This window comes from Cyprinus carpio, chromosome A18, assembly GCF_018340385.1.
Source record: "Cyprinus carpio isolate SPL01 chromosome A18, ASM1834038v1, whole genome shotgun sequence".
Lineage (NCBI taxonomy): Eukaryota > Metazoa > Chordata > Actinopteri > Cypriniformes > Cyprinidae > Cyprinus > Cyprinus carpio.
In genome coordinates this window covers 16,985,735-17,003,442 of record NC_056589.1, presented here as the reverse complement: position 1 = coordinate 17,003,442, position 17,708 = coordinate 16,985,735, and the positions used below count along the sequence as shown (strand labels likewise).

The 17,708-nt window shown below is 35.1% G+C and overlaps 2 protein-coding genes across 3 annotated transcripts in view; one reads left to right on the top strand and one right to left on the bottom strand.

Annotated features, from left to right (window-relative positions):
- LOC109108857 (peptidyl-prolyl cis-trans isomerase FKBP8-like) overlaps window positions 1-2,202 on the top strand; it is a 42,589-nt gene extending 40,387 nt beyond the window's left edge. Inside the window, exons 6-8 of the mRNA XM_042775178.1 lie at window positions 36-113; window positions 1,768-1,908; window positions 2,027-2,202. Coding sequence (XP_042631112.1) covers window positions 36-113; window positions 1,768-1,908; window positions 2,027-2,113 — 306 coding nt within the window. The 3' untranslated portion in view covers window positions 2,114-2,202. The remainder of the gene's footprint in view (window positions 1-35; window positions 114-1,767; window positions 1,909-2,026) is intronic.
- Window positions 2,203-6,212: 4,010 nt separating this feature from the next.
- On the bottom strand, window positions 6,213-14,414 carry LOC109108869 (ras and EF-hand domain-containing protein-like). 2 transcript variants are annotated; one of them, XM_019121979.2, is made up of 17 exons: window positions 13,908-14,414; window positions 13,154-13,306; window positions 11,639-11,729; window positions 10,592-10,687; window positions 10,409-10,489; window positions 9,570-9,685; window positions 9,358-9,426; window positions 9,201-9,282; window positions 8,976-9,046; window positions 8,672-8,855; window positions 8,492-8,593; window positions 7,963-8,107; window positions 7,801-7,882; window positions 7,018-7,132; window positions 6,829-6,942; window positions 6,683-6,759; window positions 6,213-6,602 (listed from the first exon to the last, which is right to left on the bottom strand). In XM_019121979.2, exons 1-17 carry the CDS (start codon window positions 14,216-14,218, stop codon window positions 6,500-6,502), a joined length of 1,992 nt encoding a protein of 663 aa, XP_018977524.1. In that variant the 5' UTR covers window positions 14,219-14,414; the 3' UTR covers window positions 6,213-6,499. The 2 variants fall into 2 exon arrangements, with proteins under 2 accessions (XP_018977524.1, XP_042631110.1); XM_042775176.1 differs by lacking the exons at window positions 6,213-6,602; window positions 6,683-6,759 and having other exon boundaries at window positions 7,801-7,862.
- Between the last annotated feature and the right edge of the window lie 3,294 nt (window positions 14,415-17,708).

Genomic DNA, 17,708 nt, shown 5'->3' with positions numbered 1-17,708 from the left:
TCTTATGATTGTGCTTAAAACAAATGCATCTGCAGCTTTTATCAGACAAGGGTGAGTATGAGGAGGCCATGGAGACCCTGAAGAAGGCTTTGAAACTGGAGCCGTCCACTAAGGTGAGAGGTGTAACCATATCTCCTGAACACATCTAAATTTCACGTGAGCTGGCAGCAGAAAATCCCATTAGCAGCTATTTACAGATCAACCGAAAAACCTGGCCTAACTGGAACAGTGTTATTTATCATTGTGGATCTATTTGACCTATTTAAGAATGTTTTTCTAATGTGTTTGCATTTCATGGACATATCACAGTTCCCTGACTGGCCTGTTTGAATATGCAACACAAACTTAAGACAAGGAAGTGAAATCCTGCCCTGAGAAATTCCACTCAGACAGTCAGTAAGAGTGCATCCAGACAATATTTGTTTCTAGAGTCTTATAATATCAGAAAATGACAGTTTTGTGCTGTTTTACAATCCACAGAACCAAAACTTGTTCTGTCACACCTCAAATCCTCAGAGCAGCCACCAAGATTAGAGCTGTCTGGAGCCAGTACACGGACACAAAGTTACAGACACACACACTAGCCTTCCAGTAATAAAGTGAATCAGCACTGTATACACTGTGGATGCTTATGACATTTAAGAAGCAATAAATAGAACAACTAGCTTCATTCATAATTATAAAGAATATAATGACCCGTTCTGCAAAAAATGTACAAAATGTCATATCTAATCTGTTTTATTATAAAGTTGCACAACATGCAGCTCCATGAAAGCCCATAATGAAATATTCATTTTTCACTATCATATCACTTAGTGTATATATATCTTCCAAATATTAAAACACCCACACACACACATACACATATGTGTGTGTGTGTGTGTGTGTGTGTGTGTGTGTGTGCACCCACACACACACATACACATGTGTGTGTGTGCGTCAAATTTGGGATAATATAAGAAAGAATGAAGCAAAGACATTCCACAGTTTGTATCAGGGCCTGCTGATGAGTGATTTTGTGATTGACCTCAGGTCCACTCACACTGTGCTTTGACCCAAAGTGCTCATGGTGAAGAGTGAACCTTGTCTAGACAAAACTAAAATATCTGCTGTTGCTATAATAACACTCCGTCTGGATGGCAGGGCAAAAAGCAAACATTCCCTCAGGAGGGAACTCATTGCATAATTCAAATTAGGATCATAGAGTCAGAGATGGCATGGGATGGAAAGTGGTAATACATGTGCTGCTTTATACTTCAGCTGTTAACAGTCCTTAAGTGTATATTCTAAGGAAAACATTAAGACTTCACATTTATAATCTGCATGGTGTTAAAGTAGTAAAGAATATAAAATGCTCAATAAAGTGATTCAGACACATACAAGATTTCCTGCACACACTGATAACATTGAGGCCAACCAAATGTATAATCTATAAGTACAAAATAACCAAAAACTTAACAGGAGCTGCAATGTAAAATAATAAGAATAATAAAATAAAATATGAAATAAAACAACAACTTTATCCTGTTCTAGAAATCAATAAACAATCTTAAAAAAATGATAGCCAGCCAGAGAAACCATGATTCAGCTGGATACAGCTTGCATACAGTGAAATGGCACTATCTGTTGGTCAGGGTTAGCAAGTGCAGAGCCTCCTTTTTTTTCTGACAGAACTGTAGGCTACAAAGTTAGAACATCCAAAAATGTTGTTTTACTTTGTATTAGGAGTTTGAATGCTAATATTTTTCTTCATATTATATTTTATAGGCCATTCATGCTGAACTGTCCAAGTTAGTAAAAAGACAGGCTGGGGAAAATGAGACCCAGAATTGGCAAGCTAAACCAGCTCAAGTGTTCGGCGAAAACATAGCACCATTTCTGACACGTCCCCCCGAGAAGAAGCTGTTTGTAAGTGACTTATCACCACCTAGTGAAGAGAATAAAATTGGTGGAAAAGTCCTTTCAAAGGTGCCAGAGCTGGCGTCCAAGTGCCGCCAATGTTTGATCTTGTTTCTTACTCTTTCAGGGAATTTCTTGGAAGTTTCTGCTTGGAGCTCTGGTGGTGGCCTTGGGCAGTTTAGTCACATCTGTGGTCCTGTCCGCACGGAACTAGCTCTCTCGACCTACTTGCAAATTAAGTCTCACAAAAGGTGAAAAAAAATGCACTGAACTGTTTAAAGAGCAGCTATGTGGGATGTTCTACAGGTGTGTGGTAGTGAGGGCAGTGATTTTGAATTTTCTATTGCCTGGCACAAGAGAATATGTTTTTGAGATTTGTTTTGCTTTCTGCTGTATGACATGTATGCACAGTTTTGGAATTAGGCTGGAATTTAGGGGAACAGCTATTACATCATTAAAAAAAAAATTAGTTATGAAAATAGCCTCCAAAACGTGTGGAGATATAACAAAGGTAACAAGAAATCAAGTTATTTATATTTTAGTTGTTGACAAATATATATATATATATATATATATATATATATATATATATATATAGATATATATATATATATATATATATATATATATATATATTTTATATTTTAGTTGTTGACATATATATATATATATATATATATAAAAAACAAAACATGTATAACATAATATTAAAACATGATATTGGATTTTTTTTTATTTAATGGAATTTTTCTAAAACAGCTATTGATTAAAATTATCACATTGTTTTACTATACAAATTAATATATTATTTGTCTGAATATCAAGTTCTTAATTTATGGATAATAAAATATATTGTGGTTAGTTAATCAAGCAGCTTTGTCATAATTGCAGCTGAAATACCAGAGGAAAAATATTACCTTAAAATGGGGGTCCTTTAAATATTGTCTTTTATGGGTAAAAAGTTGAGAACCACTGGATTAGACTATACAAAGACAATTTATTATTATTTTTTATTATTTTTCTTTAAAATAACATGCACTGATGAATCATTCACAATAAGACCGGGGGGTATTCCAAAAAGCAGGTTATGTGACATACCCGGGTATGTTTGAGGAAGAGCGAGTGGATAACCTCAGCTTTCGGTTCCAAAATCGGAGGTTACTTTCAGAGTAAGTATCCAACCATAGAAACTTGCTCTCTGAAGATAACCTGCTCCGCAGCAGGTTATGTTCCAGGGTTAGTTCACTTCAGTGTACGTGTGATCTACTGACAAGCCTCCTTAGCCTGACAGTTAGCCTGCTCCGGACCAGCATAAGTTGCCACAGTGACTGAGCTTGAACTATGGTAATTTTGCTTTACGAAACCAAATCTAGTGAAAATAAGTCAGACTAACTGAAATAAGCCTGGCTTATTTGGTAATCTTGTTTTATGAAACAGCCCCCAGCAAAAAAACGTTAAGAAAGTAATTGATTTCATGTTGACTTTATATCTGCTCATGGAAATGTAACTACATCCGGCTTTGAATACTAGCCCACACAGTTACTCTGGTACTCCAGGGTTCGGTTTCCTGTCCTCCTCCACACTCTGGCACTCCTGTAAGCACACTGAACGGTGACTCATCTGTACAGAGGATCTAATATGGCATCTGATTAATCTATTGTTACCCAAACAAGTTGGTGTGACATGTTGAAGGAGGATCACAGATTCTGTCCCTGAATGTAATATCATGATGCAGGCATTGTCTCTGATAACAGCACAGGTGGCGAATCTCTCAAATGAATGGCTGAAGTGTCAGTTCTGCAACTATGACCGTAAAATGTTAAGCTATTTTAATTCACCCCAAAACTTATACAATCCTACAATGCATCATTCATTCATTCAGCTAACCGTGTTCCTGCAACCTATTCCTTGTCTGTACACTGTTACGAATGGCGAGCTAAATCCCTACTCAAAGAGAAATACTGATCCGTAACAATTAACAGGGATCCATCTAGGAAGATCTTGACATACCCGTCTTACGTTTTCCACTTTTAGCCTTCTAGAACCCAAATTTTAACTTAAACATTGTAAAAGGCCTATTATTTGTTAGCAGCCATATCACCCTGTAGCCCAAGACTGGATGCCTACTGAAACTAAGCAGGGCTGAGCCTGGTCAGTACCTGGATGGGAGACCTCCTGTGAAAACTAGGTTGCTGCTGAAAGAGGTGTTAGTGAGGCCAGCAGGGGGGTGCGCACACTGTGGTTTGTGTGGGTCCTAGCGCCCCAATGTAGTGATGGGGACACTACTGTCAACAAGCACAGTCCTTCGGATGAGATGTTAAACCGAGGTCCTGACTCTCTGTGGTCATTAAAAATCCCAGAATATCCAAAAAGAGTAAGGAGATGGCCTCTGACCATCATGGCCTCCTAATCATCCCCATATCTGCTGATTGGCTTCATCACACAACAAATTATTATTATTAATATCAAGGAAACTTATTTATTTAGTTTATTTAAACCTAATACAGTATAAAGGTGCAGTTTATTTATTTTTGATTCAGTGCTGTAACAACAAGAACACTAGCTTCCAGGCAAAAAAAAATAATAATAATAAAAAAAAGTTACATTTCAGTACATTCACAAAACCTTTTCTTTACATTCCAAAATATCATTTGGAAAGTAAAAGCACAAAAAAATACAAGCATTTCTATCATACGCCCCAAATGACAACACTCCCGGTACGTGACGTCACATGCCGCATCCAATCAAATGATTGCCTCCTGTGCCAAAAAATCTCGCGATGTTTCAGAGAGTAAGGCAATTAAGCTTTGGCAATTAAAACAGCTGAAACAGTTGCTGGCATTTGTTTTAAGAGAGGTTTGTCATATTGACTTGACGTTAGAGTCAAATTATGCGTTCCACATAAGGACACATCACTCGTATTTCTTAAACATGCACCCTCATAGGAAAGAAAAAAAATTCAAATGAGTTCTTTAATATCGCATATACATATATACACACACGTGTTGTGTTGTTTTGGTATGATATTGTGAGAATATGGAGCTCACACTCAGTTTTATTCAGAAGACCAAGCTGAGCATTTTTTTTTTTTTTTTTTATGTACAAAAAGTAAATGAAATTCTGACCCACCGAGAACGAATTCGATTTTTTTATAACAGAATAGCAAACTACCCACATACACAACATGCATAAATCTCAGTTGCTGTATCTCCCAATCTTTTAGTAAAGATGGCATTTCAGTGGTTAGTTTTAGGATCAAATAAATGCTTAATTTTTTTTTTTGTTGTGGGAAAAAATGTGATTTTATGTGATTTTTGGTTCTTGTTTGTATATTATTATCTTTTAAAAGCCTTCTAACTTACTGAAAAAGTATGAACTATCAGTCAGATGACTGAAGGTATGTAGAAGATTGTAAACCGATTCTAAACAAAATGTTGATAATTTAGAGGCCTTAAATTATGCATCAACTATGACAGTAGGCTTTATAGGGTTAAACAGATCAAAACATCTTCAGATCGGCTGTGTTAGTCAGAACAGACATTTAATTTCAGCACTGTGTCCTCTTTAGGGGGAAATCAGCATGAACTTGCTCACCAGAAAAATGCCAAGAAGCAATGTGATATGCAAAAAGACAAGAGAAATGACAATGGTTTATAACAGAACTTGAGCTAGATGCTTTCTTTTAATAATGAGGAAGAAACTCCCATTATTTTGTTGCTTAGTTTCTGGAAGTATGAGCATTGGAAATTGTAGGTTAAAATGTGGAACATTCATTATTGTTATTAATTTCCATGCATTATTTTCCTTTTTAGAGATGCAGAAATAAAGCAACAGAAGCAAAAGAAAGCTAATGAAAAAATGGAATCTAAAGCCAAATAGAAGACATCAAACTCTCGGGACAGTCCTAAGCTATAACTGTTGGTGTCATTTGGCTGTATTGGTTTTTGTTGTCTAGATTCAGCAGTACCATTGTTTGTACTTTGATTTATAACCGTTATATATTTTTCTAATTTAGGTTGATTGGGCATTTACGTCACTGTGTACAGGTCTTACTTTTCTTGATCAGCATTTACCATGTAAAAACCAAGAATAACAGACCCACAAAACCCATCTTGCTATTATGTACTCTTGTATTTTTATCTCATTTGCATTCCTTTACTCAATTATTGAATAAAGTAGCTCAAATCTGAGTTAGATTTTTTGGTTTGGTTTTTGGAACCTTTTTTCCCCACAGATTACAACAGATACTGTAAACGGCTCAAACCTTTTAGACTTTAAATAAGATCAAAACTTTTATTTAACATCATTAGAAACATTTACATGAACATCCTTCAACACAATAGTAATTTAATTATGACAAATAAAAAAATAAATATTTAAATAAAACACTGAACCCTGAAGTGAAATTTGATCATTTGTAGGCAAATGTAAAAGTACACATTTGATCAGTGTGCCTAAAAACACCAAGGACACATGAAACATCCAAAAATGTATAAAAACTGCTTAAGTGACTATGTGGGAAAAAATAAATTAACAAAGGATTAAAGTTTTTTAAAAAGCACTTAAAAATAAAATAAAATAAAACAGATCTCCGCATGACTTAGACTCCACAGCAGTTGCTCAGCATCTTCTTCCGTTTAAGGCAACTCAGCTTAACCTGTGACTCTGACCTCCGCCCCAGTTTTGCATGTTTCTTGACTTCTCTGTGGTAATTTGAAGACATTCAAAGCCTGAACCCACTTCATGCATGTTAGAATAAGCAAGAACTGGCATCATATCTTACCTTGCTAAATGTAAAACTGCCTCAATGACATTTGTCCCCTCTTTAGCACTTGCTTCGCAGAACAGGGCGTTATAAGCCTATAATGTACAGCAAATTAGGACTGACATGATAGTTATTACATTACTCCCACACAGACCCAGACTCACCATAGCAAGCTTTTCCCCATGGAACGCACTCACACAGCTTCCCTCTGGCCTCTCTGCCCTCAAATCTACCTTGTTCCCTATTATACACATTGGGATGTCCTCATCTGTTGACTCCTGTAAGGGGAAAGGTTACAGGATTCCGTCTACAAATGATAAAGAAAACCAAACCACTAAAATATGTCACTGTACCCGAATCTGCTCCACCCATTCACGAACATTCAGGAAACTGCTCTCAGATGTGACATCGTACAACAGTAGCACTCCATGTGCTTTGCGAAAATATGACTTGGCGATGCTGCGGAACCTGTGGAAAAGAAACTAGTTTGTATACCTTTATGTTAATGTTAACCTTTAAATTAATGCCAACACACTTTTAATATTTCACAATATTGCCGTTTTTACTGCATCTTTTCAAGAGACAAATGAAAAAAAAAAAAAAAAAAATACATTTCTTTTAGTTGTGTTATGTTGTTTGTTGTTCATTGGAAATTTAAATTTTAAATCAAAGGTTTAAAACCTGCATATTTCTGTCTGTAGCAACATGATACATCATGTACATTGAACAATCGAAAACTATTTATTTAGCAAGACTCTTGAGACGGTCATAGCTGTCTACACTATAATTCAAATGTTTGGGGTTGTTTTTTGGGGAAAAAAAAAAAAAAAAAAAGTTTATGCTCACCTAGGCTGCACATTTATTTGTTCAAAAGTTTTACTCCATTACTCCAGTCGTCATTGTCACATGATCTTTCAGAAATCATTCTAATATGCTGATTTGGGGTTCAAGAAACTTTTTTTTTTTAAACTCCAAAATGTGAACGTTAGTGTATGAATACAACAAAAGGGATCATTTTCTATAAAAGCAAAGCATGATACCTCTAATGAAGATTAATATGCAAGTTAACATCCATAATCAAGAATTTAAGCAAAACTCGTCTACACTTGGTTCCTAAGTGCAGCATATAACTGTACCTTTCCTGTCCAGCAGTGTCCCAGATCTGAAGGTTTGTTTTCTCTCCATCTACAAGCATCTTCTTGATTTGAAAATCAACACCTGTAAGAATGAACTTTGAACAATTTGTATTCATATGGCAACAAAGCACATTCAAAAATGGCACTATTGTATTTTCTCACCAAGAGTGGTTTGTATATCTCCTCTAAATTCATTGAGACACAATCGTAGTAAAAAGCTGGATTTTCCTGACCCGGCATCCCCAGCCAACACCAGACGGTACACTGGAGCAAGATCTTCAGCGTCATGCAAGTCTTCTTCAATTTGCTATAGAGAACAATTGTAAAGATGCAGTCTATCACAGTGGTTTTCAACCTTGTTGACTCCAAGTGTGTCAACTTTTCCAGCTGTTCGCCATTTACTAGATAACTACTCGTACTAAATGATTATTAAATTTTTTCCCCATCCATCCTCGCAATAATCATTTTATACCCCTAAAAATATTTGTGCTTGCAAAAGCTAGTTATTAACTAGTTAAACATTAATTTTAAATGTATGCCTGTGATTAAATAAAAAAAAAAAAAAAAAAAAAAAAAAAAAAAAAAAAAAAAAGCAGGCTACTGGTCAAAGCTTTTCACTTTTCTCAAAAACTACTTTGGCATTTATAGTTTCTAGAATACCTAGTTAGTAAATAAGAGTTCCAAGAACTACCTTGACAGGAAAAGCAGACAACCGCCGCCGAAGAGAGGAGGATATTGAGCCAGATGTGCTACGAGCTACAGTTCCCAAAACTTCAGACTTCTCCTCTGACACCTACGAGACATTAGTTATTTAACCCAGCAATGAATTATACAGATATACACCTGTAAATTGTGAAAACTTAAGCCTTACCTCCAACTCAGATGGAATAAAAGAGTAACTATGATGCATGGTCTCCACTGAATTATGGCTGTCGTCACTGCAATAATTGCTGCTTGACATCGGCTCGGTGTCTGTCTGAATGGACACGCCACTATCCAAATATTTATCAGCCCAGAACTTCACTAGGGCCATAGTGTCCTCTTCATTAGTAAAATAAAACAAAATAATATATACAGGCCTTAACAAGAAATAATCTTGAACTTTTACTCTGTATATTTTTCTGTCAAGGTACAACTGCAACAAATACAGAGTAAACAATTAAGGGTATAATTACCCGCTCTGATTCATTGTACTCTGTCGAAGTGGTTTAATCTTCCTAGGAGGAACTTCATTTTTTGGTGAGAGCTACAGAAGAGCAGACATTTTAATGAGGATTATGGTGTACATGAAAATGAATTCCAGAAACAATGGTGTATTTCTGTACAATGGAAATTCAAATGTTTGATCACGGCTGCAATGAATGCAGTTCCAACTTAATAAAAACCAATGAAATAGCTACCCGTCTTTTCATAGAGGCATTATCCTGGCTCAGTGCAGAGCGTAACCCATCATTGCTGTCATACAAGGTTTTGTTCATTTCCCTGATGTGAAGAGATGTCATTATTAGAATATTGTGATTCATTTGACTCTTACAGTGAATGACTGAATTGACTTACTGGAGGGATTCTATTTGGTTGGAATAAGACTGGTACTCCATCACCATCTTCTTAAGGTCATCGCTTTCTCTGAGAAGAAAAAGAAATCACATGAAGCTGTTTTTCTTAAATCACTTCTCAAGTCACATTGGAGGAGGCTGTGTTTAAGAACCAATGGCAGCATTCGCATTCACACAAACAGCTTAAATTAATTCAAGCATCAGTGTTCTCACCTCTCGTGTTGGAGTTTCTGGTCAGTGAAGGCATTCTTCAACTTGTCCAACTCAACCTGGAGAATGGAGACGTTTATCTGGGCTTTCATTAGAGAACTTCTCAGCTCCTCATTCTCCTGTGGAGGAACACAAATGAAAGCTGATAAGATCACAAATGTTTCAATTTGCATTGCAAGAGTGCCAATTAGAGGTCTCCACGGGATCGATTTTTCAGTGCCGCTCCAACTAAAGTTATTTCTTCCCGTTCCTGCCCACAGAATCCCACAGATAGAGATCTATATAGATTTTTCAGTCCTGTTGCACTATAGGCTATTTTTTCCCAATTCCCACACAAACATGAATCTTTCAGCTCACCTTGCTGCACACAAAACCTACAGACTGAACACACAATACACACAACATCACAGTTTTCACAAATTTGCCCATTTTCAAAAGTTTACATTTTCAGCCCCCCAAAACACTGAGGTCATGTTAATGAATGCCCAAAACTTAAAGTTTTCTGTTTTTAGTTGAAAAGTATTGCGTGCCACATTAGAAGTTGCAATATTGGTCTTTGTGATAGTTTCACGTCTGCCGCAAAACTTGAAATCTTGAAGAATTTTGGGAACAAAGCACTGGACCCCAGACACATCTCCAGATAAATTACCTTGGATCCACAGAAGTCAGTCATACAATTCTGGTATACCTTTAGGGGAGAATTTTCATTTTTGGATAAACTATCCTTTTAAGTTTAAAAAAAAATAAAAAAATTAAAAATATCGGCACTTTACCAGACTTTCCCCTTCTGTTCAAATAATTTAAAGGGCACTGCATGTGGTAAAGGAATATCAGATTCATACCTGCATCAGATCTCCAATCTGTGCTCTCAATTTGATGTCATCTTCCCTGGGGCTGTTTAATTTCAACTCCTCTTGATATTGCTAAAATTTGAGACGATGTAAGCAGCACAATGAAAATAACAAAAATAAAGACAAACCCACAAGCAAAGACATTAAAATAAGAATCCCACATCATTCTTTCACCTTTGTGAGCCTCTCTATTGTTGTGTGCAGATCTGCCAGTTCATTCTCATGCTTGACTTGGAGCATAGCAATGGATTCGTCCAATTTCTTTTGCTCCTGTATGCATGAAACCCAAGAAGAGTGTTTTCCTTATATCCACAGGCCTAATAAAGAGGCATTTACTAGCTCTCATAGAGAAGTCTTTGTGCACACAGAGTCAGGCTGGCCTTCCTGTTAAAGACATCTCACTGGGCTACAAGAATAAAGGTGAACCACGGAGTAAAAAGCTGAACCTGAAATCCATCTTTTCATTTACCAAGACAATTACATACATAATGACACATTTAACTTGTGTATGAATACATGCACGCATGTAAATGTGTATGTTTAAGCATGTTAAACCGTCTTGGTATCAGTGTTATTTTTAACTACTAAAATAGACTAAATACTAAAATTAAAAAATTAAAAAGTTTGATAATTGAAAAACCTAAAATAATTCTAAAATAGACTAAATAATATATATATATATAGTATATATATACTATATATATATATATATATATATATATATATAATATATAAATATATATATATATATATATATATTATAATACATAATACATATATATATATACACATATATATAAATATATATATTATATATTATATATACACACACACATATACACACATATACACACATACATATATACATATATATATATATATATATATATATATATATATATCTAAATATACACATATACATACACATATATACATACATATATATGAAAAGTAAATGAAAAATGGTAATGTCTTGGAAACTGCTAAAATTACAACAACAAAAAACTGATAAATGTATAAATGGGCTATATAGTATTAAAAACTATATAATTAAATACACAAGGATCTGTAGTACTTAAACATGTATTTGTATATTATCAAGAGATGCAGAAACGTATTGCCTACTTTTGCATTAATCCTAATTTTTAATACTCAAATCTACACAAGTGTGCCAATTCATAATTATAAATCACTGAACATCAAACTTGTCTGACTTCTCACCTCTTCCCGGACCCTTTCTTCTGTGCGGGCCAGTTGCTGCTGCAAGTCCTCCTCCATCTCCACTAACTGACCGCTGGTCAGTTCCTCTGTCCTGTCGACATCAAAAAGCAAAAGGCATAGCTTTTCAGAACCAAACAGCAACTTTAATGTCGTTTTATCCAGAAAGCAGTTTGAAACAACCAGCCTTGGTCTTAGGATACCCTTTAATGCATCCAAGTGCACCTACATCCAGATCTCAAAAGAAATGTTCCCTGAGGAGCTACTACTGGAGAGATGAAATACTCCTTTAAGCTACACTGTCTTATCGTACAGTAGAGCAAACCTCTGACGAAAGGGAAAAGAGGAATGAAGGTAGGGCTCTTGAGAAGCCGTAACTTTGTAAGGTGGACCTGAGGTGAAAAACAGCTTTAAGCACACAGTAAAAGGCCTGGAATATCTCTCACTAAAAAAAGACCACTCAAACAGTATCCATACCTACAGAAACACAAAGTTTTAAGAGATGTAATGACAATGACAAGTTTAGTAACTCTAGCCTAATTTTCAATTTCCTCTTTCCTAAGAAATGGCAGAACTTTTCATTTCAACAATGAAAGCTTTATACCTGAATCCATTAAACACTTAAAACAGAAAAAGAAAACACTTCCTTGACAGAAAAAACAGGCCAGTTCTCCTGTCCACCATACAATGTACTATATAGGAAATTCACAATTATATTAGAGGATTCATTAATCTGAAATTGAACACTACAATCTTTTTGTACATACTGCAATATTGTATTCAATTCTGTAATAGTCTCAATCGCACTAGAAATCCTGAAAACGTCGAAGGAAGCTGCAAAATGACAACTTTAAGCATTTTAATTATCAGATTATTTATTTTAAAGGTGCTGTATGTGTTTTTGACTCTATTAAAATATAAAAATACCATAATATGTTTGCAGATATTTAAGAAACATGCCAAGTTAACACCTGTTTATCTGAAAAACAATGCTACAGTCAGTTATTCTCCTTTGAAAATGTGCATTCCGGCCGGAATGTCGGTCTCTGACTGTTTTGGTTTGTGAAACCTGCCCAATGGCAGTTTACCCTACTGGATTTCGGCATCCCGGGTTGCCAGTTGGCGAATAACACAGCGTATTTAATTTCATTCATCATCAAGTGCGCACATTCCTGTTGGTGTCCCCAATCTGGCAACCTGCCTGTGCATCAAGTCTGAGGAGGAGGGGCTGGGTGGAAAAAACCCTCACCAGTATTTTGATTTTGGACTACAATACCTAGTTCAACCACTCGGTGTCAATCCTACATAAAGCACCTTTGAAAAATTAATTTTGCCATTGAAATTGCCTTAATTCTTTGTCTTTGTTCTTTCAAAGATATAAAGGTGCATGACATTATATCAAGGTGCAATTTTTGTCCATCATCTCAGCTAGTCAAGACAATCTGAAAGAGCCATACCAGCTGTTGTAAATAGTGATTCACCACAGCATCCCAGCTGAATCCTGGAAATGCTCCTCACCTTCGTAGACTAGTCTCAAGTTGTTCACTCTCCATCCTGTTCTCTTTGCTCTCAGCCACAAGAGCCTTGATGAGATCCTCATATTGCTGCAGTACCAGCTCATCTGATGTGGAGTGGATCTGTTCATACAGCTCCCTCAATTCATCCCACTGCCTGCAAACACACATACACAAAAACAATAAAAGTATATGCATGGCTGGATAAAAAAAAAATCTAGTTAGGCAGATATTGGCATGAATTTAACAATAATACATAAATAGACAAACATTTCTGAAAAATCATTTTGATGTTTTTGTTTAAGGTCAGAAATGTTTTAGTGGGGAAACCATCCTTATAAACGGGACAGGGATAAAAGTCTGAATTTGATGAAAAAGGTTGGCATAACATTTTGTACACGCATATAAACATGTTTTAAAGCAGTACCAAAAACATGGTTAAGCAAACAAACACAAACATACATTTAATTTTAAGGAGCTTGATTCGACATTTTTTCATAAAGGTAAGCTTACAAATTCAGTAACCCTGAGAAAATTCGATATTCATGACAAAAATAAATGACATTAAAAAAACCTTGAAAATGTTTGATAACTTCATAAAAATTATTTAAAAACGTAGGCCTAATAATCTATTATAAAAGTATATTTAAACTAGATTATCGTCTCGGAAATCCTTATTATTATTATTATTATAATTATTACTCCATGTACACTGGCTTCTCTTTTGTCAGTAAATGTGAACTAAAATTTAAGCATACCTTCCCAAATAAAAGGCCACATCTCCGTCTAATGCGTTTTCAAACTCATCCCAAGCGCTTCTCTGAACTTGCAAACTGTTTCCCAACAAAGCCAAATTGAGGGCTTCGGAAACTTCCTGAAAGCTTGACGAAAAATCGTTGAAATTAATGAATCCGTCCCCGTCCAGATCAAACTTGTTGAATAAAGTCCTGATCTCGTCCGCAGGCACATTAAGCTCTCGGCAAACACTGGTGAAGTCCTCGTATTCCACTCTTCCTGATTTATCCCCATCACACACTGCAAAAAGTCTCCGAAGGTCAGTTTGGTTCATATTTTCTCTAGACGAGGATAAACAAACGGTTATCCAAAATACACCTGTGTACAACGATAACGCTCCGAAAACGTGGTAAAAAGTGATTAAAAAAAAGTGATAAGAAGACTAAAGTGTGAAGAGGAATGATCGCTAAAGATTCGTGATCTAACACGTAGCTACATCACCAACAGGTGCGCAGAAACTTCACGCTGAAACCAGAGGCAGGTTAGATAAAGGCATGATTGGATGATCGCTCATTATCTCGCCTTGTAACAAGTTGAACTCAAGGTAGTGTGTCATTGGATAGTGATGGAGGTAGGCGTGCTGTAAAGTGTACAACAATCTGAGAACCAGCCCACATTTTGGTCTAGCCGACTAAAACTAGCAAAGAAAAAAAAAGAAAACAGCCAGAGGACCACCCTGACCAGGGGTGCGTTTCCCAAATGCATTGTTACCCAACTTGGCAACGACGGAATTTGCGACAATTAATTGCCTTTGGGAAACGCGCCACAGACTGGGATAAGACTAAACCACATTTGTGATGTCATTTTATTCGTGTTTTCTTTTAATTAAAAAGGAATTCAATTGTATAGTATAATAATGAATAATAAGGGGAAGAATAAAAAAAATAAATGCAAGGAAAAGATAATAATGAACTTATAATGTTAGTCTTTATTGCTTTTCAGAGAGTCTTGTGTAGACTACTGCCGGATTTCACTGCGCCTCGAGGTCTTTTTCGAATAGAATTGTTCCATATGAATTAAGTAACGACTATAATAAAATTATTTAAAAGATATCAGGCCTATCAGACATCTTTATCTGCTGAAGGGCATTTGCCTGCCTTTGTTTGGTAATGTTCACGCCACATATTGTTAGCTGTACACTCATCTTCCATACAATTCAAAGATATTTTCCCCGAACTGCACACAGATTACCATAATAAAAGTAAAGAAATTACTTTACACATATTCGAAAGTAAACTAAAAAAGTAAACAAATATCCTAAAGGCATTCTTTCTGAATGTATGTCTATATTATATGTTTTTCCTCATCTCTCTTTGGCTGTGTCATTGTGCAAACAGTGCACCGCACCTAGGCCTAAGTCTTGGACTAACTCAAGCGTTTACAAGATTTAGTCATGTTAACTCTTAGCCTGCGTCATTTACTTTGACACATACGCACATTAACTGAGAGGAACCTTATTATTTACGTTACCATAGCTGGATATGAGCTTCGTATTTATGTAACTATGTCACCTACTGTTTGTCACTTGATGTAACCTGAAAGAAACAAGATAAATACAACCATTGCGGCTAGTGAACAATAAGCAAGAATGACAGAGTCGAATACCAACAATGGCCACATGATGGAAGCATTATAACAGCAAAATGAAGAGTGCCTGTGAGCAGACGGCACAAAGCTCTATTGAGGTGCTATAGTGAGAAAAAAAGAGAACCTATGAAACCTAATAATTTGTATAAAAAATTCTTAGCTGGCCCCTTGAGTGGTACTGGTAGGCTATATATTTATCAAGACAAATTCCTCGTACACGCATACATGCAGTGCTTGGCAATAAACATCACAGAAAACTTTCTGCATTTTTTTTTTTACAATTAAAAAAAAAAAAAAAAAAAACAACCTTTATTTTTATACCACTTTTACAAATGAGGACGTCCCCAAATGGTGATTTTGTCAGGTTTTGCTGACTTTTGGGTAAAATTTGTCCCCAAAATATGGTTAAGTAGGTACACACACACACACATACACACGTTGGGTTTCCATGCTTTATAGAGATATTCCATAGACATAATGATTTTTATACTGTACAACCTGTACCTGAACAACACACACAACTGCTCAAAAGTTTGGAATATTTATAATCTTTTAAAAAGTATCTTATGCTCACCAAGGCAGAAAAAAAAAAAAATTCCAGTAAAAACAGTAATATTATTACATTAATATTGTTACAATTTAAATAACTTTTATTTGAAAAATATGCAATTCATTTCTGTGATGCAAAGCTGAATTTTCAGCAGCCATTTCTCCAGTCTTCAGTGTCAAGATCCTTTAGAAATCATTATTTGGTGCTAAAAAAAAAAACAAAAAAAAAACAAAAAAACTTTGGAGTAAGTAAAAAAACTTTTATTCTGCAAGGACACTTTAAATTGATCAAAAGTCACAGTAAAAACATTTATGTTTGTATATCAAATAAATACATTTGAACTTCTATTTTGAACTTTCTATTTATCAAAAAATCCTGAAAAAACTGTATCAATTTCTACAAAAATATTAAGCAGCAAAAACTGATTTCAACATTAATAAAGATGATTGTTAATAATTGAGCACTAAATGGATGATTTCCTAAAGATCATATGACACTGAAGAATTAAGTAATGGCTGCTGAAAATTCTGCTTTGCCATCACTGGAATAAATAACATTTTAAAATGTATTAAAATAGAAAACAGTTATTTAAATACCAATAATAATAATTCACAATATTACTGTTTTTACTATTCATTAAATAAATGCAGCCCTGCAATATAGGACTCCTTTAACAAAAATAAAAATAAAATAAAAATCTTAATTATTCCAAACATTTGACCAACAGTGTGTGTAACAGTTTAATGCCACTGTAATAGTTCTATGCCACTGCAAGTTTCAAAAATGTAACAATAACTGACGCAAATATTGTTGAATCAGTAAGAATCAGTGGTTTTATTTCTTTTATTTAAAAAATTAAAATTAAAGTGCTTTTATGTACAATATAATAAAAACAACAAAACAGTAATGTATAATACAAAAAATACATTTCACAACAGATTTTTTTTCTTTACATTGGCAGCAAAATGTACAAATACACCTTTACATTAAAGTTTACAAGACATTAACTTACAATAGGTCAGAGCATCTTTGTGCACCAATATAAAGAATGTATCTGAGCACTGAAGAGTGTAGCAGACTGCTACAGTCCAGTAACTCTTATGTCTGAGTCAGTTCAGCACTGAAATATGTGACTATATGACAATTTATATGTGACTAAATCTACTGCTTGTAGGTAGCAGCTGATGTACAGTGAAGTTTTCACATTGTCTACTCTGTAAATTGTGATGTACTGAAAAACATAAGCAAATTTGCTTACATTTTAAATGATGTTTGCATGATATTTTGAATGTGATTTTCAAACAGAGGTCTGAGTATATGTAAAGCAGTTATATCATTTTTACAAATACATAGTTTTTTTTTCTCTTTTTTGTGCTTTAAATATAGTCTGTAAGTGTTTTGTGTGTGTGAATATATATATATTAGGGGACCTCTGTAGATATTAATTAGGGCAGTGGAGACATACCCTTGCAGTGGACTGTTGCACAGACAACCATTCAATATACAGTGGTTTGCGACTTTACATGTACTAGATAATTCTACTGTGTAGTCCACCAGAGCAGACATGCTTTTTGCACACGTGTTTGAGTCACAAAAAGGCTACAATATTACATTTGCTTTCCCGCAT

What these genes read in the sequence shown, in the direction of transcription:
- LOC109108869 (XM_019121979.2), bottom strand. Translation starts at nt 14,218, where the DNA reads ATGAACCAAACTGACCTTCGGAGACTTTTTGCAGTGTGTGATGGGGAT. An exon ending in AACCAAATAGAATCCCTCCA is followed by an intron (nt 9,283 to 9,357) that starts GTAAGTCAATTC and finishes TCTTCACATCAG; the next exon opens with GGAAATGAACAAAACCTTGT. An exon ending in GACACTGCTGGACAGGAAAG is followed by an intron (nt 7,133 to 7,800) that starts GTACAGTTATAT and finishes TCTTTTCCACAG; the next exon opens with GTTCCGCAGCATCGCCAAGT.